This window comes from Petaurus breviceps, unplaced genomic scaffold, assembly GCF_028583685.1.
Source record: "Petaurus breviceps papuanus isolate PSGF00001 unplaced genomic scaffold, PetGlider_PUasm1.0 76, whole genome shotgun sequence".
NCBI lineage: Eukaryota > Metazoa > Chordata > Mammalia > Diprotodontia > Petauridae > Petaurus > Petaurus breviceps.
This window is the reverse complement of record NW_027186473.1, coordinates 2,383,939-2,408,131: the sequence shown is the minus strand read 5'-3', so window position 1 is coordinate 2,408,131 and position 24,193 is coordinate 2,383,939. Positions and strand designations below refer to the sequence as shown.

At 36.1% G+C, this 24,193-nt stretch overlaps 1 protein-coding gene across 4 annotated transcripts in view; it reads left to right on the top strand.

The window, feature by feature from the left end:
• ATP8A1 (ATPase phospholipid transporting 8A1) overlaps positions 1-24,193 on the top strand; it is a 285,893-nt gene that overhangs the window by 114,663 nt on the left and 147,037 nt on the right. For all 4 annotated transcript variants that reach the window (XM_069105159.1, XM_069105161.1, XM_069105160.1 and 1 more), the window contains 5 exons: positions 7,886-7,958; positions 12,487-12,592; positions 14,766-14,848; positions 14,999-15,048; positions 19,455-19,524. In XM_069105159.1, the coding sequence (XP_068961260.1) occupies positions 7,886-7,958; positions 12,487-12,592; positions 14,766-14,848; positions 14,999-15,048; positions 19,455-19,524 (382 nt within the window). The remainder of the gene's footprint in view (positions 1-7,885; positions 7,959-12,486; positions 12,593-14,765; positions 14,849-14,998; positions 15,049-19,454; positions 19,525-24,193) is intronic.

Sequence of the window (24,193 nt, the reverse complement as noted above, 5' to 3'; positions counted from 1 at the left end):
TCAGATATTGGATTAACAGAAGCCACCTCTGAGGTGAGATCTTGTTCTCAACTGTGAGATCTTGTTCTAATTTATATGTCAAGTGGTGGTTTTTTTTTCCAATTACAGTCTAGACTTTTATTGTACCAAAAAATTATCGTTGGTATTAGAAGCAAATGCTAACTACCATATATTATAATGTCTAAATCCTTCCATCAGTTTCTGATGTGCAAAAATTTTATGCTCTAAAATATTTTTATAAAAATTAAGGGGATGGCAGTCTAATATTGTACTGGGAATTTTATTTCACAGTTCAACTGTAATCTGACCCCAGTCTCTTTTTTTCTAAGCATTTGGGGTTAAGTAACTTGCTGAAGGTTACACGGCCAGTTATTTTGTGTGGGTGCCACGTATCTGAGGCCAGAACTGATCCCAGGTCCCCCAATGCCAGGGCCAGTGCTCTTACCCACTGAGCCACCTGCCCCCCCCCCAGTCTCTTTATCGTTATGAAAGTCTATCTTTTTAATACCAGTATTCTCCTGGTGATCCTTTATGATTGGTAACCTATATCGCTGCAGTCTGACTAACCTACCTCAATTACAGTTACATGTAATCTAAAGACAATGGAAAGAGGCAATCTACTATTACCTATTGCCTGCTATTAGCAGATTGCATCATCTTGTCAATGCCTGCTTGTATGAGGAAAAAGTGGTATAGAAGATGTTAGTATGACTTTATAATGCCAGAAAAAGATGGGACAACTGAAATGGTAAAATGATAGGCCAAACATACAAAAAGAATAGGAATAAAACCTCAAATATCAGATGTATCCATTATAGATTTAGAAAATCAGATAGGACAAAATAGTATCGAGCTATAATCTGTATCTGTGGAGGATACTAACAGTCATAATAAAATCATATTTTTTTAAGGTACCAAAATATCCAAGGTTTAACTAGAATAAAGGTATACCTAACAATGTTTTGTCTTTTTCAGTATATAGGAATTCTTATCTCCCTTTGAAATCAGGGATTTGACTATTTTTAGGTGGCAAATTAACCATATCTTATTTTAGTAAATAATATTCAAATTGTTTTTCCTAGTAATGATTTCATAGAATTTCTTGACTTTTGGTTATTGAAATTTCATCTGCCTGCTCTTTTATTATATAGGACCATAGAATCTTAGAGTTGGACTGGACCTGGACATTTCATCTAGGCAATCACCCCCTGAAAAACTTAAGTCCTTTTTGCAGGATCCCTTACACATGGGCACTTAGCATCTGCTTAAAGACTTCTAGTGATGAGCACAACGTAGCTCGTTCTCTGTCAGAGTATTTCTAACCATTACAGTATGTTTCCTTGTATTGAATTGAAATTCTCTCCTCTTTACCTGCCATTCATTAGATTTTGTTCAGTACTCTGGGAACAAAAGGATTAAGTCTAATTCTCCTTTCACATGACAATGCTTCAAATATTTAATGATAGCCATCATTCCCTTCACATCCCCCCGCCTCTTCTTTTCACTTAGGCTAAACAATCACCAGTTTTTGATGCAGTATTGAGTTGTGTTGTTGTCACAAATGCCCTGTTTGAACCTTTTCAGTTTGTTAATATCCTTCTTAAAATATGGTACTTATAATGGAACTTAGTACTCTAAGCAGAATATAATGTAGTTATCTTTTTTTCATATACTAGACCTTTCTTCATTCAGTATAATGTTATATCAGGTCCATTTGGCTATTAAATTGCACTGTTAATTCATTTATACCTTCTAGTCTACTCAATCTAGCAGTCAATTTCATGTAGGACTGCCGTCTAACCACATCTACTGAAATTATGCACTTGATTTTTTTTAAATCCAATTGCCAATTACATTTATCTTTATTAAACTTCATCCTTTTAGGTTTGGCCCACGTTTCTAAATCTCTTTTGGAATCCAATGTTGTTTTTGTATACTATTTGAAATTTTAATGATGATGTTGCCCTACATTCTCATCCAAGTCATGTATAAAAAATGTGGAACAGAATAATACAGAGCATTTTGACCCTGACCCATGAAACATTTTTTATGTCAGGCAGTAGAAATGATAACTAACATTCATATAATGCTCTAAAATTTGCAAAACACTTTATTTTACATCATTTTATATATTATCTCATTTGGCCTTCATAATAACACTATAAGGGAGATTTTATTGTTTTTATTCTATCATTTTAGTCATGTCCAACTTTTCCTGACTCCATTTAGAGTTTTCTTGGCAAAGATGCTGGAGTGGTTTGCCATTTCCTTCTCCAGCTCATTGTATAGATAAGGAAGCTGAAGCAAATAGGGTTGAGTGATTTGCCCAAGGTCATGCAACTAATAAGTATTTGAGATCAGACTTGAACTCTGGAAGAGGTGTCTTCCTGACACCAGGCCCAGCACCCTTTCCATTGCACTATCTAGCTGCCCCTGTAAGGTAGATATTACATGCATTATTACAGATAAGATAACTGAGGCTCAGATAGTTTAAATGATCTCTTAGTAGTCATATAGCTTAAGTGCCAAAGATTTAAATCCAGTTATTCTTCCCTGCAAGTCCAGCACTTTATCTTCTGTGCCACAGTATCGAACCCATCCCATGATCCTATCCTTTCCTTGTTCTTCCTGCTCAGCATAGGTTTTATGAGAAGCCTCTACTCATACTCTGCTTTATCCTTCATGAAGCCATATTTGTAGAATTCTTAAACACTTGGATCCATCCTGAGTTATGTGCCATCTCTTGTACATGTCTTTTTAAAACCTTAACTTGGCAGTGAATTTCCTGTACAGCCACATTGTTTTAGGTTTTATTTTTTTTTAGGCATAGGTAACTCCCATTTTCTTCTTCAAAATAATTTGGGAGTGTGTTGTCAGAATTTTATTCTTAACATCTTCCATTCCTCTTAAATCGACTTTTACTTTTAGATTCTCAAACCATAGGATTCTGCACAGCTTTTCTCTGAATTCTGAAATCCTCTCTTAGAATATCTGGAATATGGGTCAGTCTCTGACTGCATTTCTAGACTTCATCACTTTTTCCTAAGATTCTTGTAACTTCAACTTCAGTAATCAATTCCTCCTTGGTCAGAATCAAATTCAAGATAGCTGTTTGTGTTTGTCACTTCTAAAAGATGAAATTATCATTAAGGCAAGCAAGAACTTCCTGAGTGTTTGTTATATTCTTAGAAGAGAGAGGCTTCCAGATAGTCCAAGGCTCCTTTTTCAATTTTATTTCATCTTTATCTCATTTCTGAGATCTGAGTACAGCACTTAACATTCATGTCTTCCATTTGGTACATTGATCTCTATGGTGTGCTCTAATCATATTATTGTTTCTATTTCTCCCTTTTTTTAGCCTTACTCAAATGTCTTCCATCATACTTCCTTCCCCTCCTGCCCAGGCCCATGAATTCCTACTCAAATCTATATCTTCTTACTATACAATGATACTTTGCTAAATGTTCATTCTGTTCCTTTTATAGTAAGGTGTATGCTTCCAGTGTTGCATCTACCAAGTCTCAGTGATGCTTGTAGGGTTGTATTTTCCTTCTGTAATAAAGATCTATGATCCCCTTTATGCATTTCCTTCAGATTAGTATATGGTCATCTGAGACCATGAAAATCATTTCTGCCCTCCTTCCTTGTAATTTTTCCCCTGTGGATTCCTCTGCATTCTGCTGTTATTCTTTCTATGACATAGATGCTGCTCGATAGGGCATATGGTATAATGGTAGTACTATTAGTGATAGGGGAAGAGTTTATAATTTGACAAGAGATAGCAAAGATCAAAAAAGGTAAAGTGTATAGTTTTTATTATATAGGATTGAAAAGTTTGGTACAGACAGACAACCTCAATCAGTAGAAATTAGAAAGGAAATAACTCACTGGGAAAAAGAATTTGCAGGAAGTTTCATTGTTAAGTCTTGTATCCGAGATATAGAAGGAACTGATTCAAATATAAAAGAACATGAGTGGTTCTCCCAATACATAAATAAAAAGATAGGAACACACAATACCCAGAGAAATAAATTTAAGTTATCGATAACCATATGGGGAAAATGCATCTAATCACTAAGAAAGACATAAATTCAAGATTATATCTCACACCCAAAATGATAGGAAAAAAAAGTAAAATGATAGTTGTTGGAGAGATTATGGTAAGACAGGCACACTACCAAACAATTGGTAAAACTTGAACTGGTCCAGCATATCTGGAAAGCAGTTTGCAACTACACTCCCAAAGTCATTATACTGTGTATATCTTTTGGCCCGGGTCATATCACTGCTAGGTCTATGCCTCCACAATATCAAAGAAAGGAAAGAGACTCAAATGTACAAAATATTTATAGCAACTGTATTTGTTGTAGCTAAAAACTAGAAACTGAGGAGGTGCATGTGAGTTAAGAAAGATTGAACAAATAGTATATTATGTTGTTGACTGGTAAGTAATGATAACAGGGACAGGTTCATGGAAAACCTGGGAATTCTTGTTTGAAGATACAAGGGGAAGTAGATTCAGGAGAATAAAAAATTTGATCAATGAAAAAAAACGACCTTAGTTCTGGAGAACTGATGGTAAAGTATATTCTCTACCATCGGAGAGTTCACATTTTCATGGTATGGAATGAGATTCATTGTTTTGGTCATGGCCAAAATGTGGTTTTATTTTCATTGGTTATACATCTTTATTACAAGAGTTTTGATTTTCTTTTTTTTTCTTTTCCAGTTGTAGGAAGAGCAGAACTAGGAGAATTTTTAAAAATTTGTTTTTAAATCAAATGTTCTTGCTAATAGTTTCTAGGTTCAAATATGGTCCTGGAAACACATAATGATGTTTTCAGGAAAAGGCCTATTACTTCCAGGTTTTATTCCTCTCATTTGAAGAGAATAGATAAATTGTCAGTTTTTGAACTATATGCTTTTATGGTTTGCCTTCCTTTATTCAGTTTTTTTTTCCTTTGAATAACAAAATTTAATTCTCTCTGTTGTGTGTCAATGTGTATAAAAGCAGATCACATTGGGAATCTACCATTGGTCACATTTGATTAGTATATAACATATATCTGAGAGGCCACAGTGAAAAGAGAGTCAGATAGACCTGAAGTCAAGTACCACCTCTGACACAAACATTCTGGATCTATATATGATTCCACAGACAATTCTCTAAAACTAAGTTGTTAAACAGGAGTCAGTGGGCTTTAGTAAAAGGAATTCCTCTATTCTGATGAAATCAAAGGTCCTGGTTTAAAAAAAAAAATAGCTAACATGAAGAATGTTCCCATAACAAAATTTTCCATTTGTTTCTGTCTTGCTGTCTTCATACAAGCAAAATCACATATAAGACTTAACAATTTGCTCAAAGCTTTGGTTAAGCAGCTGTCTTCTCTTCCTGTGGAAGGAATTAACTCCAAAGACCTGACTCAGCCATTACCTTCCTTTGTGACATTAGGCATATCACCTAAGTTCTCTATGTCTCAGCATCTGAGAAGGCTCAATTTTCTCTAAAATCTTTTTCAGGTGGTTTTTTTTTTGTAATTTTATACACGAGTAGGTGGACTGTTATCCTTACATACAGTGAAATACTATGTGACCTTAAAGAACGACAAATGTTTGAACTATGAATACTTAACGAGATTGCCACTTGTAATGTAATGCCAAGCAAAGGCAACTTTCCAAGGTTCAGAATACCAGCATAGGTGCTCTCCATTTTATTCAGTGACCAACCAAGAACAGAGAAGATTAAACATGACATCATTCAAAATACAGCATTTACTAAGTGTGATTAAATAATCTCCAAGTACTACCCCACCCCAGGACCTTCCAATCATTCAATCAATTACAAAGTCCCTGTTCTAAATACTTCTCCACCCCAGGCTATACCTTAATTAAGTCCACCACAAAGCCCCTCTTCTCAAATGGAGATTAGTTTCCAAACATAGATAAAGTACCTTCATTTGTCAATCACAGAGCACAATAAGGTCAAAAGTTCCCCACCCCTGGATCACAATTGAATCTACCCCAGAGTTACATCAAGTTTAAACACAGCACTTAATACCCAAATGGAGGTCTTTTCTTCATCTTGACAGGAGGCAAGTTCTCAGCAATCTTAGTTCCTGGGGAGACAAGGCTTAGCAAGGCCATAAGATACATTGCCAGTCCCTTCATGAATTTATCCTCTGTCTGTAGAACAGTCCTAGAACCCCTGAACACATTAGCAAAGCCCTCTCCCAGGATTTCTGTAAACATACAACAAGAAAATCCTTCTTCAGGGCTTCTGAACCAACAGAAAGGCTCCCAGACCCCTGCAACAACAGCACTGTCCTTCACCAGTGGACAGTATTCATTCTGTCTGCCGGACAGTCTCCAGACCCCTGCAACAACAGTACTGTCCCTCACCAGTGGACAGTATTCACTCTCTGTCTGCAGGACAGTCTCAGGCCTTCTTAACCAAATGCCAGGTTCCAGGACTTCTTCAACAGGACAGTCTTTCACCAGTGGACAAATCTGGCAAAATAACATCAAAACAGACAGACAAAGTACCAGCAAAACAGCCATGTCTCCTCAGTCCTTGGCAGCTCAGGGGGCAGGTCTCAAAAGTCCAGGGCAATTCAAAGCGGCCACCAGCAATTCTCTTAGTCTCTCTCCACGAGGTGCTGCTTCCAAAAAGATCTTCTGCCTCTCTCTTGTCTCTCCAAATCTACGTCACCAGCTCCTCCCAGTTCAGGACTTTCTTTTCACATCAAAAAGTCCATCCCACAGGTGGGATTAACAAGCTCTGGGTTTTAACACAATCAATTTGAAAACCAAGCAAATACAGGGGAATCTTTAATTGCCATTACTATCACACCACCATATGATCCTTGCAGAATGTATCAGTAAATAATACAAAATGAAAAATACTGATGGTCTTTGTCCTTCTGATAAGTTCAGTTGGTAAAGAATAAAGACACTCTGATTGCCCAGAGTTTATTAAAACAGCTAGGAACAAGTCCCATTTTTCAGAGGGTCTGATAGTGATTCTAATGTATTAAGAATTTATACAATTTCAAATAGGGCAAATGAATGTCAAAAATAAAAGAAGGATGTTCATGGCTAATACCTCACTGAACATAGAGAAATGGAACAATTTATGGTTATGAGACAAGAGAGGGAAACAAGTTGACATGCTCTCTCACTTTAAACCTAATTAAAGGACATTTTACAAAGGTGCAGGTTCTAAACTTAAAGTGGTGCTAGGTTCAATTGCTGCTTCTGGAATATACTAGCTGTGTGACCACAGACCAATCACCCAGTTGTTCAGAATACCCCAGCAAGCAAGCAATCCACTAAAAAGAAATTACCGATGAGTTGTTGAGTCAATGGAGTTAGTTTTCACATCAGATGAAAACACAGGTGTGAACCAATGTAAATACAAATATAAATGTACATATGTGTGTATGTGTATACACGTATGTATATAAGTAAATAAGGCAGCTCTAGGAAAATCTTTCAGCACCACAAATACCATTTTGTATTTGCTATATTTCTTTCCTAATAATTCAAAATTGCTTAATGTTTTATTTCATGCTGCTGAGTTATAATTTTATATCTGTAAAATCAACTGCAAGAGTACCTTTCATTTCTTTCAGATTACAAAAGTAAGGCATGTTTTAGTACATTGAATATAGTGGGTTCTAATACACTTGTTCTTGATGGGAATACGTTTTTTTTAGTCAACATTGTAATATTTTCATTAGAAATATGAGTATTATACTTAAACCTTATTAAATGTTTTTGGGTATAGAAGTTTAGTTGTTGTCCTGGTAAACAGGTAGTGACAGATCCATGCTTAAGCTAATGAAACAATTTTTCTCTCTTCCTCCTCCCTGCACCCCCAAATTAGGCAGGGCTCACCGCCTGGAGAAGAAAAAATATTTAATGATTCATCATTACTGGAAAATCTCCAAAGTAATCATGTAAGTGGCATGGAAACATTTTTTTTATTTTTATGAGAAATGATAAAAGAAGTCTTCTGAAGCACAAACTACTTTCTCTGTATATTCCTTCTTAAATAATGAATCTGTGGGAATATCATAATTTCTCATTTGTATACATATTTAACAAATTTTGAAATAACATTACTGAATCAATAATAAGCTGGAAAACAATGTTTAGTTTTTAATAAGTTGGTCTAGTAACATCAACAACCGGAATGCTGTTTTTTTTGTTTTTTTTTGTTTTTTTTTTCAAAAAACCTTCCATGAATTAATTATGGAACTCTTTATTCCTACTAAATAATTAGTACTATTTTCATAGAATCACAATTTCAGTGTTGGAAGGGACATATAGGCAGACATCTATTCCAAACCAAGGCTATAAAAGAGCCCCTCCGTAAGGTATTGGATTAAGATGTCATCCCTCTTTCACTAGGAGTATTCAAATGATGAAGAATTCATTATTTCCTGAGGCAGCCCATTTTACTTTTAAATAAGCTGTGAAGTTTTTCTTGACATCGAACCTCATGGATCTCTCTAAAATTACCTCTGTACTTTCTTTTTTTTTTTAAAGCAATTAGGGTTAAGTAACTTGCCCAAGGTTACACGGCCAGTTATTTTGTGTGGGTGTTAAGTATCTGAGGCCAGAACCAATCCCGGGTCCTCCTGACTCCAGGACTGGCACTCTTACTCACTGCACCACCTAGCCGCCCCAAATCTCTGTACTTTCTACTCATTGTTCCTGATTTTGTCCTATGGGACCAACCAAAAAACTCTTTCCCATGTTGAAGTATCTCAAGTACCCCAGTCTTCTCCTCTTTAGGCTCCATGTTCTTCAGTCAACCTTCATATGGCATGGACTTAAGGGTTTTGACTATCCTAGTTGTCCTTCTCCACCTTATGTCTTTCTCAAACTGTGGCCCAGAACTGAACACAACACTACAGATATGTTCTTTCCAGGACAGAGTAAAGCAAAAATATCTCTCCTTATTCCTGGCTCTCTTATTGGAGCCAAATATCATGTTAGCTTTTTTTGACTACCATGTTATATTGCTGACTCTTACTGTGCTTACAGCCCACCAAAATTTTCTGTTCTTTTTCAGACAACTACTAACTTTGCCTCCCAGTATATTGGTATTTGTGATTGCTTTGGGGAGGACAAATGGTGTTAAGTGACTTGCCCAAGGTCACACAGCAAGTTTGTGTGTGTGTGTGTGTGTGTGTGTGTGTGTGTGTGTGTGTGTGTGTGTTAAGTGTCCGAGGCTGAATTTAAACTCAGGGTGTTGACTGACTTCAGGGCCAGTGCTCTATTCACTGTGCCACCTAGCTGCCCTGAAGTTTATTTTTTAAGACGAATATAATGCCCCACAGGCATCAGTTAACCTGTCCCAAATTATAAGTCTGATCTAGATCTGCATAAAAAAACTACCAATTTCCTGACACTAGTAGAATTACTGCAAGTTAAGTTACAAAACTTGAAATACCTGAAAATAGAAAATATTATTTCACCTCTTATCCGCTGATCACATTTTGCTCTTTGAGATTCTATGGAGATAATTTTTGAAGATGAGAGGTGTTCTGCTTTGTCGTGAGTTAGAAGAGTAGCCTCATTGTCCAAGAACTCTGTCTAAGCCCCTTTAAGAAAGACTTAGTACTTCAAGGTAAAGAAGCCAAAAGAAAATACTTTAAAAAATTGAGGTCACCTTTGTTGTAACTGTCAACCCATCTTCTCCCCCAGAGGCACTAACCCTACTCTTCCAGCACAATCTCTTATGACTACCCTCCATGTGCTACAGGCTCCATCCAAATTCACTCTCTCCCTCTTCCCTCTGTGTTATTCTGCTTCATATGCCTTTGATCACTTAGCTCCCTGTGGCTAGAAGCATCCTTCAGCATCTTGCTCTGTGTAATTCCTACTGTTCTTTAAAACTCAGTTTAGAAACCAACCACTGCCCCAAATTGTAACTCTTTGATTTGCAGTTCTCTGAAGAATTTATCATGTAGTGTGGTAAATAGTCACCTGTGTTTTAGTGTAGGGTAGAAGATTGAGTGCTGGTTGGAATCTAGAAGATAGAAGTTCAAATCTGGCCTCAGACATTTACTAGCTATATGATCCTGGTCAAGTCATTTAAGCTTTTTCCATTTCAGTTGCTATATAATGGAGAAAATAATAGCAACTATCTCACCGGGTCATTTGTTGTGAGGATCAAATGAGGTAACGTAGGCAAATCCCTTTGCACATCTTAATTTGTTATCTTAATGCTCTTACAACTGTTGTTGTTATTCCTTATTTCCCTGTTAAATTGTCATTTCTGATAGAGCAAAGAAGGTATGTTCTTTTTTTTTTTTTATTAAGCAATCAGGGTTAAGTAACTTGCTAAAGGTTACACGGCCAGTTATTTCTGGGTGTGGTGCTGAGTGTCTGAGCCCGGGATTCGATCTCCAGGTCGTCCCAACACTGGAGCCGGTGCTCTTACTCGGCTGAGCCACCTGGCCGCCCCAGAAGGTATGTTCTAAACTCCATATCCCCCTCTGTGTCTGATGCACAGGCAGTTAATAAATATTTAAACGTATGAGTGAATTTATTATACCTTGAATTTGGATGGCACTTTCGATTTGGAAAGCATTTTGATTGACCTTACCTTAACTTCACAAGAACTTTGTGAGGTGCTGACTAAGCAGTTATTAATATTCCAGATTTTCTAGGTGAGAAAACAGAGAAGGTACTTAGCTTGTTCAGTGTCACAGAGCTAACCAATCTCTAAAGCAAGATTAAAACCCAGGTCCTTCCCACTCCTGTGTCCAGCACTCTAGCCACTCTGGCTCTCATGAATGAAATAGTACTTTAAGGTTTGAAAAATATTTTACATATGATTATTTGATCCTCACAGCATCTTTATGAAATAGAAGTGCTATTTCCCCATTTTAAAGATGACAAAATTGAGGTTTAGAGACATTTTAGTGATTTTCCAAGGGTCACAAAGCTAATAAATATCTAAGGAAGATTCCAACCCAGGTCTTCTTGATTCCAAGTTCCCTACTTTATCCACTGTGCCACCTCATTATCTCTATCACAATAGTCCTTTCATGAAGTCATGAGAGCCTGAACCAGTGTTGCAACAGTATCAGAGGAGAAAAGGGAGCATATGTAAGAGATGTTACAAATGTGGAAGCAACAGGACTAGATTGGATGGGTGGTGCAGTTGAGGGAGCGTGAGAATCAATGCTGACAGATAGCTTGTGAACCTTCAGTCATAGTTGCCAAGTACTCTCTTACAAAGGCCAATAGTTCCCTACTTCCTTCAGCTAGCTGGTCCTTTAGCTTGACTATGAGGTCCCCACTTCATCCTGCTTGCCTTTATGAACCTAATTCAGCTTTCTAAAATATGACATCCAGAACCAAACAGAACCCCAGGGGTTATCACCACATTCATTCGGGACACTATTCTTCTGTAATATAGCCTAAGATTACATTAGGGAGTTTTGCAATGTCATACATACTAGGTCATACTTTTTCTCTTATTGACCTTGGAATTCAACAAAACCTCTAAGTAGGGTTGGTTGCAGTTTTTTTTTCTTGGTTTTTTGAGGGGGCATGGTTGTTATATTGCTTTTACCAAATATGAAATGACCAAATAAATAAATGGTCTTCTACCTGATATGTCTTCCATCTTGTACTTAGAATTTTAAACCCACAGACAAGATTCACATTTATTGCTGTTAAATTTTATAATGTTATATTTGACCCATCTTTCCAGTCTAATGAGATCCTTTTGGATCCTGATTCTGTCATGCAGCTATCCTTCTCTACTTCTTAGCATCTTCAAAGTTTGTAAATGCTACCTTAGTCTTCATTCAGGTCACTGATTCGAATATTAAATAAAACAGAGCCAGGACAGATTCCCCAGGGCATTTCTCCTAGAAATATCCTTCTAGGTTGACATTAGTCCACATCTAGACCCTAGTTGGCCCAGTTACACTGTTATCCAGTGTACATCTCTCCATCTTAATCGCAAATTATCAAAATTTTCCAGCAATTTGTCCACAAAAATATCCTATGAAATTTTGTCAAAAGTCATGACAAAATCCAGGTATTACGTGTCTATAGAACTTCTATGAGCTATCATTTTAGTAATCCTCTTTAATTTCTCCTACTATGATACAAGCTTCATGAGGCTTCAAGTTTTTATTCTTCACCATATTTCCCATATCCATTATTATTATAGCAAAGTATCTTATATACAATAAGAAATTCAGTTGATATTTCTTGAATCATTCGGTTCTGCAACTAAAACCTTCTAGATAACAGAATATTTCCCTACCTAATTTTCTTCAGTGTAAATTTTCACTTATGAATTAGTGGTGGTGGTACTAGTATCCTAACCCATAGAGATATCTTGGTTTTTAAAGGAATCATGGAGAGACATAAGATGGTAATATTGCTATCACTGGTTAGTTAGAACACTTAAATGATAAGCATGGTTTTATTTACTTACTCTTTTCTCTCTAGCCAACTGCACCAATTATATGTGAATTTCTTACAATGATGGCTGTTTGTCATACAGCAGTACCAGAACGAGAAGGTGATAAGATTATTTACCAAGCAGCATCTCCAGGTAACAACTAAGTAATTGTCAGAACTTTCACCTTAGAAAATTACTTGCAAATAACTTTTTGTTTGCAAATAAAATCTCATTTCCTAAAATTTAGGATTATCCAAACATTTATTTTCCCAAGGTGAACTGATACCATTTCTAAAAGTAAGATAATCACTGTCTGATAGAATCTACTTTTTCTGCAGACTAAAATCTTTGTTTCATAGTTTGGAAACTCACCCAATTAAAACAATTGATAATATGAAACACATAACTTTTAAGTTCAGTTTTTAATATGTAGTCCCCAAAATAATGAATTCAATGCTGAAATGAAAAACATTTTCTGATGCACAAGCAACAATATGCATGCTATTTATTCCTTCTTTATGAATAACAATACTTAAGGTAAGAATGATGAACTGTCCATACAAGAAAACTTTCAGGAAGAAAATTCTGCTTGCCCAAGAATAGTCAGTCCTTATGTACATCTCTTTCCACTGTGGGGCTATTAAGCAAATAATTAGTATTTTAAGCGTGGTTCAGTGGCAACAGACTAGATCATTTGAAAAGATTTTCATGATAGTTTGTTGATGTTTCATCTACTATAATGATTTAGTATTCACTGAAAATTTAGTTACCAAATGAGTAACTCAAGAATTGGTAGCAATCTTAAGTCTGAAAGTGGTTACATTGCCAATATTATAAACACAAAACTCAAAGAAAGCGAAAAGTCTGGAGAATAGTATGTTCTACACTGACATGGAGGGTGATTTATAAAACTCCATGAAATAAACTAGCGTCCTTTAAAATATTGTCATATTTCGTAGATCCAAGGCTAAATAGTTGTAAAGCATAGTAGGTGATTGGTACATAGTAGGCTCTTTACTAAGTGCTTGCTCCCTATTCTTAATATTATGTTTTGGTTCTAGTGTTGCCATTTTAGTCAGTGTATTCATTGATCAAGCTTCAGTTCTAAAGTCACTGGACAAAAATGGGCCTTAGGTGACTAAAGTGATAAATCTATGATAAATCATTATAATGTTAGAGCTAGAAAAAAAATCTTACAAATCCCCTGATCCAGTTTTCTCATTTTACATATAAGAAAATTGAGATTAGGAAGAATGACTTGCCCCAAGTCACATGGTCAGTAGCAAAGTCAACACTTTAACTAGGTCTTACGACTCTCAGAACAATACCCTTTCAACTATGCCATGATGTTATATATGGGATAGCATCAGTTAGCAGAAATCCAGGAAGTGTTGTGGGTGTATTAATATAACCAGCCTACATTTCTGAGTTAATTCAACATTTATTACACACCTACTATATATAAGGCCATATGGTATAAGTTATGTTGACCTAGGAACAGACAGTCCATTTTCAAAGTCATGACTCTGAAGTCCTGAGAGATTCTTAAACACCAAAGATTGCTATTACAATATATAATAGATATTAAGGTGAGAATGAGATATATTTTAGATAGATTTTTCAGCTTAATATTTGGTTAATTTTTTAAAAATAATTTATTAGAACCTCTTTTTATATTAACATATTGGTCGATCCATATATTACCATAATATATTAATTTTTTAAGTATATTTTTTATTTCTTATCATTATTTCAACTTTTTTCTCCAAATTTGTGATTTCATTATGGTTAAGACTTCCCCATATATAAAATCCCTATACTGATGGAGATAGATCAGTCTTCTAGAACTTATTTTAGCTAATATTTTTACAGTATTTTAAGTGGTTTCCAGTCTTTTACATACATTACATATGTTACATACATTTTGATCCTCAAAACAACCTTATGAAGTAGGTGCTGTTAAACTGAACCAGACTGAAGTTAGGTGACTTCCCCAGGATCACATAGCTAGTAAGTATCTGAAACCAGAAATGATCTGAGGTTGACCTGACTCCAAGTCTAGCACTCTATCCACCATGCCACCCAGATACCTCTGCTTATTGATGTTAGAGAGTTGCCTGTGACACTGAAAACTTAAGTCACCCACAAGCATTGATTAACCTCTTAAAGTGTGCCAGGAACACAGGTCACCCTTACACATTCCAAACTAGAACCAAACCTAGGTCTTCCTTCCTTACTCTAAGGCCAGCTTTTTATATATTAAGTCACAGCATTTCCTGCAGTACTTCCATGGCAATCACTAATATAAAATGATTTCTTCAAACAGATGAAGGAGCCCTGGTCAGAGCTGCTAAACAGCTGAATTTTGTTTTCACTGGAAGAACACCTGATTCAGTCATCATAGATTCTGTAAGTTCATGTTAAGAAAACATATTTTAAAAGAGAAAATATTTACATTAACATATTCTATGTTAATGCATAATTATAGTTTTAATATTAAATGTTGTACAAAAGCCAAAAAAGACAACTTCTTACTACTATTATTTTTTTTCCTCTTAGCTTGGACAGGAAGAAAGATATGAATTACTCAATGTCCTGGAGTTTACCAGGTAAACCACCTATTCCATTGATTTTTTCATTATTTTTTAAAAATTCACTTGTGTATGAGATTTATCAATGCTTGTTTTTATTTAAATATTTTAATAATGGTTACTTCCATTTTATGTTTAACTGAATTTAAACTTACTCTAAAACATTTAAGTTTTGTCTATAAAAGTTAACAGACATGTCTTTAGGTAATAGTCATAGTCAGCCCATTTCAAAGTGTACCAGAAAAGGGTTTTCCATTCTTCATCACTTGTAGGTCCAGAGATGAGCAACTAACAGAACATAAACAACTAGAAAATTAATTAACTCTGTTTCTATTTATATTTTTCTAGGGCAATTGTTTACTTCATCCCTTCTACGTTTATCAGTAACATTTCTGTGACTTGTTTCTTCATTCCCACATAATTATATTTATCTATATAGTTAAGTAAATAGATCTTTAGAAATGATTTCCTCTCTTCTAAGACAACTGTATCTGGGTACTTGTACTTTATCAAAAGGAAATAAATGCTTCTTTTTAAATTACTTTTTTCATTCAAATTCCTTAACTTTTAAGGAAGCAAATTATTCTAAACACCAAAAAGAGCTTTTCTATATACACAGAACAAAAAAAGAGGTTTGTATAGGAAACCATGATGCTCCATTTCATAGAGATTCCTTTTTCTAAAAATTCTACATGTTAACTTTCAAAACTGCCCTAATCATCTGGGTTTCCTTTTGTTCCTTCGGTGCATTAAGAAAAAACATTAGTGGCACTTTTTTATTCTAGTATCACTATTACTAACTTCCGCCTTCTCCAACTATAAACCAAGAGACAAGAAAAAAAAAACTTTGTAATAATTTAATCCACACCATGACCATTTCTAAATATGTATCCAGTACCTTGTGTCCATCACCTCTCTATCAGATAGGTAACATTATTCATAGGTCATCTGGAAACATAGTTTGTAGTTCCATTGATCAGAGTTCTTAAGTCTCTCAGTTATTTTTTTACAACGTCTTTGTCCATGTACGAATTGTTCTCTTGGTTATTTTCATTATGCTTCAGTTCATACTACCCAGGATTTTCTCTGTCTCTCTTTGGTCATTTCTTATGGCACAATAATATGCCATTACATTCATATACCACAACTTCATAATCCAATCCCTAATTGTTTTAAGAGGTGAGCCAAGTCACCCTCTTAGAGTTTATCTCTTTTTTACCCCCTTTTAGTTGCCTCCTAGAAGATCAGGAAGATTATTTGACTTGGGACCTTTCCTCCCCAACTATCAGTCTCTCTCTTAGCCTCTACCCTTCCTATACTCATTTGTTTTCCTATTGAGTTTGATGGTTTTCTCCACCAAACTTGTGTTTTGGGGTTCAACCCTCATGTCCATTTCAGATAAAAAGTGAGATTCATCTAATGCTTACTTCCTCCATAGTTTCTTCCATGTTTATTATATATTCTCCTCATGCACCCCAATTATGAGAAGTTCTATAACTTCTTCCAGTTTACTCAAATAAATTTGCATTTCTAGGTTTCTCTGGATTCATGTTTATCTTTCAAAATTCCTACTCAGTTTGGTCTTTTTGTAATAAAAATTTGAAAGTCCTCTATTCCACTAAAGGTCCATGTTTTCCCTTGTATAATTGTTTGAGGCTTTGCTGGCAATTTATTCTTGATTGTAACTTTATCTTCTTTGCTTTTTGGAACATTATGTTCCAAGATCTCCTCATTTTAAGTAGAAGCTGTCAGGTCTTGTGGGATCCTGACTGTAATTCTTTGATATTTGAACTTCAGCTTCTTTCTTTCTGGATACCTACATTAGTTTGGTTTTTTGTTTTTTTTTACATGGGAATTCTAAATTTTGGCAGTAGCATTCCTGGGAATTCCTTCTGGAGTTCTCTTTGGGAGCTGATTAATAGATTATTTCTATTTTCATTTTGCCCTTGGGTTCTGATAGATCTGGGCAACTTTCCTTTATGATTTCTTGAAATATTATTTTGTAAAGTCATGGCTTTCAGAGATCCCACTGATTCTTTAATGATCTCTACTTGATCTGATTTTCAGGTCTTTTTTTTAACCTCAGATATCTCATTTTTTAATTTTTTTCAATCTTTTGGTTTTGTTCTAATATTTCTTCCTGTCTTCTAGAGTCATTGATTTATATCTGATCTGTTCTAGTTTTCAGGGATTCCATTTCTTTGGTAAGATTTACTGCTTTCTTGCCCAAGCTACTTATTCTACTTTGAATTATTTTATTTCTGTCTTCATTTCTCCTAAGTATTCATATAGTCCTTATAGAAAATCCATTTTTTTCTTTTGAATTTCTGCTTGCAGAAATTGCTATTAAGTAATTTGGTGAATCTCTAGACTCACATTAGTTTTTGGTACTCCCTGGTGTTTTCTTTGATTTACTAATCTCTGAAGATTTAATTTCTGAATTGAAGCCTTGTGCTAGTGCCAACCTCCACCCCTTACTACACTTGTATATAGAAGAATCAAACCTGTTTGATCTTATCCTAGGTCCCCTGGGTTCTTGCTAGCCTCCAAATTTGCAGGGTGAGGCCCCTGGATCTTTGAAATTCAGAATACTAAATGCTCAAAGACCTCTCTGAAATCTCAGGCCTGAGTATTTGATACCTCAGAGTCCCTGAGCCTGGGAAGCCCTTGTCTGAAAACCTGATACGGTCTGAGAGTTCTGTGATCCTGCTCTGGTCAGTGTGTCCTGGTAAGATTCCCTAGGGCTTTTCTAAAGTCGTCACTCTGGGGTTTTCTTAAAGGAGCCATTTGCTTTTGCTGCCTCATGACAAAGAGTCTTTACAGGCTACACATGTCCCTGTGCACTACTACCCTGAAAGACAGCTAGCACTATTCTAGTTCTCACTTTGCTGCTAGAGGCTACTGCCTCTTCCTACTGACCATGGGTTTATGGTTGACTTTTTATGCAGTTATGGAGTGTAAGCAGTCACTAATGTTATAGTTTCTCAGTGTATTTCTTGATCATCACTATGCCTGGTTCAAACTTTAGGTTTTAGGTCCAAACTTTAGGAATAGGTATGTGGCACCTGGGTGACTTGCCTCCCATTCAAACATCCATTTCAGGCAGAAATACTTTTGATTATGGGTTGGGTTTTTGGGGGGCTTTTTGGAAGGGGAAATGCAGGACAATGGGGGTTTAATTGACTTGCCCAAGGTCACATGGCTAGTTTTTGTGTTAAGTGTCTGAGGCCGGATTTGAACTCAGGTCCTCCTGACTCCAGGGCCAGTGCTCTATTATAGCCGCCCCTTGGTTATGTTCTTGGTAATGACAGCTCACATTTATGTAGCATTTTATTATTTACAAAGAACCATACTCACAGCCCTTGAGAACTTACATGAAACCATTGTTGCTCCTCCTGCAAAAAAGGAGAGAATAAAAAAAAAGCAAGTAGCTTTGGTCGTATGCTACTCTCAAATAAAAATACCCAGGACCATGTATTATTAACTTAATTTTAAATGCAGTTCCCAGTTTGTAAAGTAGACCGCTCTCCCTAACTGCTGCAGCACATCCACTAACCTCAAAACAGTTCTTGCTCATAAGAAGCTCATAAACAGTGGGGAACGAGGGAGAAAAGGGAGACTCCAAGGGGCAGCTGTATCATAAAAGAACCTTTTTCCAGTCATGGGAAAAGAACATGTAGCTTCCAAATGAAGGCCTAGAATCTTTTATGGTGCCATTCTGTTTTCAGTGTAATTTGCTGTCTCTTCATTGACGCATTGAAACCTTTTGTGCATTTGGCAGGCAGTTTTCATTAAACTGTGCTTATCTGTGTCATCAACCACAGTGATGAAATGTTTGTTCTGGATAGCTCAGATTTCTTTATGTAAATTAGATTTTGCATGATACTAGTGGGCTGCCTCCAGTCACTAAAGAAGGATCGTTTTAAATGTCCAACTTCTTGTTTTAAGGGTCAGTGGTTAACTTAATCAGTGTTTATATTAAAAATTAAAGACGGATTGCTTACATATCCTTTTTAGTCACATTCTCTTTTAAACGTGTAATTCATCTGCTATGATACTTATTTATTTGGATAAATATACCAAAGCTGAAAACATTGGACCAGAACCTTTCACAGAAGATAACTTTTTCCCCAGGAGTAGCATTTTGGGAGGTGCATTAACTCTTTCAGGTCACTAGAGGACCGTTTTCTAAATTATTCCTCCTAGATAGTAAATTGTGCCCCAGTGCCTTGAAAAATTTAATGTTGCTTCAAAAATACCTAACTTTACTCCTGGGGAATAGTTTGTTTGTCCGGAAGGATGTGGCCCATTATTGGTTTGAATTTATTTCTGCACTGTGAGTATTAAAGTCTGTGATGCATGGCAAGCATTTCTATGCACATTCTGGTATAAGTGCACATTATGGAAAGCCTCTTTTCTTTCAGCACCAGAAAAAGAATGTCAGTGATTGTCCGCACTCCATCTGGGAAGTTACGTCTCTACTGCAAAGGAGCAGTAAGGTTCTATTTTGCATTGTTAAAGTTTTGATTTATGAGCATTTATTTATAAATGCATATTCTAGGTAAAAGGGAAAATTTCCATGATGGAAATGTAACACAGATGTTTAGCATGAAGTCCCTGACATCAGCCCCTGTTGATGTTTTGCAGTAATATTATCCAGCCTCTTTTAGTAAAATGTGGGGCTCCTTCTACATAAACTACATGCTTTGAAGAATTTCTGCTAGTTATTTTTATAAATCAGGGTTTTTTTTTCTTGTTTTTTTTTTTGCCTTTTGGAGGGCAATTGGGGTTAAGTAACTTGCCCAAGGTTACACGGCTAGTATTTTTGTGTGGGTGTTAAGTGTCTGAGGCCGGAACTGAACTCAGGTCCTCCTGACTCTGGGGCCGACACTCTACTCACTGCGAATTCAATTTTAATACATAAATATTAATGCTTGTATTATAAATAGTCTGTTAGGAAAAATTTTAATTTTTGGATTTTTTTCACTACATGTGAGGCTGTGTGTTTTTCAGGTCATCAAAATGAAAACACTATTTTAACCACAACTATAATCTAAGTAGGTTAAAATATAGTTAGAAAAAAAATCATTTCTTCATATGATTATAATTTTATTTTTACTGGTTTGACAATAGCAGATTTGGAGTTTCTGGGTTGGTTTACAGCATCTTGTCAGGTTGTGTTGAAATAATAATATAATCAAATACATATCCTATGAATTTTGCCACTCAGTTTAAGGATTTGTGATTTCATGAATGTGGGTATTCCTTCCACTATGCAGATACCAACTCTTTGCACAAATAGACAGCATTCCTGAGTTAGAAGAGGGAAAACAAGATTTAGTTACCTGGTGCATCTCTGCATCTAGAGAGACCAGTCTTGAGGGCAAGCATTTTCACTGAACTCTCACTTAGAAATTTTTGAGGATGAATATGATTGAGGTTGTATTATGCTAACATAGGCATTGAAAACATGAGAACACTCATCTTCTGTATTGAAACATCAGAGTAGTACTTTAGGGACAGGTTTCGGGAGTTTTTTATACACATGGGAAAATAGGGAAGATATCATTCCAGATCTCTTCCCCATTTAGGCCTCAAGAAAATTATACTAGCTGACTCTACAATGACTTATTTCAAATCTCCTCTTCCCTCTTCAAGGACCTCCTCTTCCCACCTTCTCAGCTGAAGTCCTCACTTCATACTTTGGTGAAAAAATTGAAATCACATTACCTCTTTTCTGCTCCTTGATCTCACATCTCCCTGATATCATTCCCCTACCATTTCTTCATTTACTTCAATCTCTGATGAAGAGATTTTCTCCTCTCCATTTCTTCCTTTCTCCTCTCCAAAGCCAACCCCTCTATCTACCCTTGATCTCATATCCTCCTGTCTTCTCTAACAGATTAACCCATCATCTCCTTTTTAAAATCTTTAATCTTTCCCTATTTGTTTGTTTCTTTTCTGCCACCTATAAACACACCCAAACCTCCCCCATATCTCTACACACTCTCCTCACTGAGAAAATCAAATTTCAAATGCAACATCATCCCTTGCATTCTGGCTTCCAACTTCATAATGCAACTGAAACCACTTCTCCAAAGATTCCAGCCACCTCTCAATTGCAAATTTGATAGCCTCTTCTCAATCCTCACCCTTCTTAACTTCTCTACAGTGTTTGGCATTGCTGATCACCTTGACTTTCTTGATAATATCTCCTGTCTGCATTATCATGACACTGCTCTTTCCCAGTTTTCCCTGCTTCATGTCTGATCTCTCCTCACTGTTCTTTGCTGATTCGTCATCCCTGTCATTCCCTTACCTAAGGATATTCCCCAAGGCTCTGACCTCATGTACCTCCTCTCCACTCACTCATATTTCATGAGCTCATCAGCTCCCATGGGTTCAATTACCATCCAGATCTATATATCCAGCTGTAGTTTCTCTCCCAAACTCTAGTCCCACTTCATCAACTGCTATTGGACATTTTGAACTGGATGTCTCCTAAGCATTTCAGCATGTTCAAAATAGAATTCATTATTGTCCTGTTCCATACCCCTTGCTCCCCCCCCAAAACAAACAAAAAAAAAACAACAACAACTTTATTCTTAAAGGCACCACCAATCTTCCACTCATCAGGTTAACAAAACATAGTATCATCCTTGACTTCCCACTATTCCTCATCCTATATATACAATAAATTTCAAAATCTTTTCATTTCTAACTCTATGATATCTCTCAGATATGCACTCTCCTCCTGACTCGCACCACATCCCCCTGGTTTTGACCTTCATCACCCCTTGCCTAGATTATTATAATATTTTTCTATGTATTTGGTCTTCCTACTTCAGGCCTGTCCCCTATTACAGTCTATCCTCTCCATAACCACCAAAGTGATTTTTCTAAAGCACAAGTCTGATCATGTAACCATTCTCTATTCTATAAACTCTAGTGGCTTGTACCTCTTGGGTCAAAGAAAATTCCTGGTGGGTATTTAAATCTCTTAACAACATAGTATAATGTTAATGGGATTTAAGATCTTCCCAGTCCATTAATAGGCCTCAGGTGGAGCCCATTAAGGGAAGCTTGCTTAGGGGAGACTTGCTTGCAGGAAGGCTTTCACACCTTTTGCTAATTTCTAATTAGGACTGAAAGCTTTGTGATGCCTTCTGACTCTGAGAAGTATATATATATATATATATATATATATATATATATATATATATATATATATATATATATATATATATATATATATATACATACATACACACACACATATATATATCTATATATACACATACATACATACACACACATATATGTGTGTGTGTATATATATATATACACACACACTCTTGAGTAGGTCTTTTGCTTTGGGGGCTCACTTATGAGAAGGATCTTGTGATTCTCTGGTCGTCTTAGTGGTCATATGTTTAGAGTTCCCCAACTGCTCAGATGTAAAGGATCTCTCGATCCTGTAAAGTATGTAGTTGATTCAGGCAGTCAGAGCCCTGTCTTTTGGTTTTTATTTCTCTGCTTGTATTTTCTCTGTGTTTTTTTCTGAAGTTCAGGGTACTGACTTTTCCCCTGAACTAAAAAGATGGTTGACCCCTTAAACTACTATCTCTCCTAGTAAAGGAGATCTAAGAACCTGTGCTAGCAGCCATCCTGGGGATGCCAGTGTGGTTGCTGCTATACCTAGTTCCTCCATTACCTTTCACAGCTCTCTCCACAAACTCTGGGACCCAGTCATACTTACCTCCAAACTCTTTCACACACACAACACTCCCATCTCTGGACCTTTGTTGTTCCTCATGCCTAGAATACACTCCTTCACCTTTGCCTTGTGTAATCCCAGGTTTTCCTTCAAGGGAAAAGGAAAAGAATAAGCATTTCTTTAGACAGTACTTACTATGTGACTGATACTGTGGAAAGCACTTTACAAATTTTATCACGTTTGATCCTTCAAGACTCAACTCAAGCACCACAATTCTTTATGAAGCTTTTCTTATTCCACCTAGCTCTCCGAGCTATCAGTGTGTACCCTGCAGCATCCATACACACTTCTCTATCAAATCCACACACAATATGCCCATACATATCATACACCATTATCTCCTCCATTTAAATGGAAGATCTTACTGGGCAAGAATATTTTACTTCTCTGTATTGCCAGCACTCAACACAGTGCCTGGCATAGAATGAGCACTAAATGCATGTTGATTGTTTGATTACTGGGCTTAAACTGCTTATTTAAAATATCCTTGATAAGGATCATTTTTATTGTTTACTAGTATTACTCAAAGCAGCATGGTACAGAGGACAGAGTGTAGAAAAACCTGGATTCAGTTCTCAACTATGAAACTTATATTTAACTATGTGATCACAGGCAAATGACTTAATTTCTTCAAGTCTCAGGCAGCTCACTAAAGTTTTCCACTAGGTTATATTTGGAGCATTAATGGTGGGAGTTCCTGCATTCATGAAATTGATATGTTAGTATAAGTATTACTTTAAGTATTTGAAATGCTATTGTTCTTTTACCTTAACTTAGTAATTAACATATATTATTACCATTGAATAATGTGTTACGTTTACTAATACTCTTAAAACTGAGGAGTCAGCTGAAAATTAGTCCTTTTTAGTGACAATGTCTTGTATCTAAAATATTTGGACATATTGTAGACGATTCTCCTTACTTTTCCTATCTATTAGTTTTTTTCCTCAGTAATAATTTAAATTTATGGAAGAGATTCCTGCAGTTTTTTTAAAAGCCCTTTGCCAATTTCATTCAAAATATTAATTGCCTCCAGAAAAAGGAAATTAATAAACTATAACTTTTATTCTTGGGAGGCAGCCATGAGGGGAAATCGTCATTACCCATTTCCTTTGTCTCCTCTTTTGACCATTGAGAAAAGAAAAGAAATTGATAATTGGGACCTAGAGTATTCCATCTGGGTTGAGGTCACAAGGTTCTGTTTCTCTCAAGGGCTGTAAATCTAACTCTATTAGTCAGCTTTCAAATCTCACCTCTGAGGCTGGATCCCCCAAATGGGCAGTACCTTCTGAGAAAGTAATTTCAGGTAATGATTTATTTGCTCTTGGCCAAGCCCATGTAAAAGAGGCCATTTACTGAAATTCTTAAAAACAATAAACTCAAGCA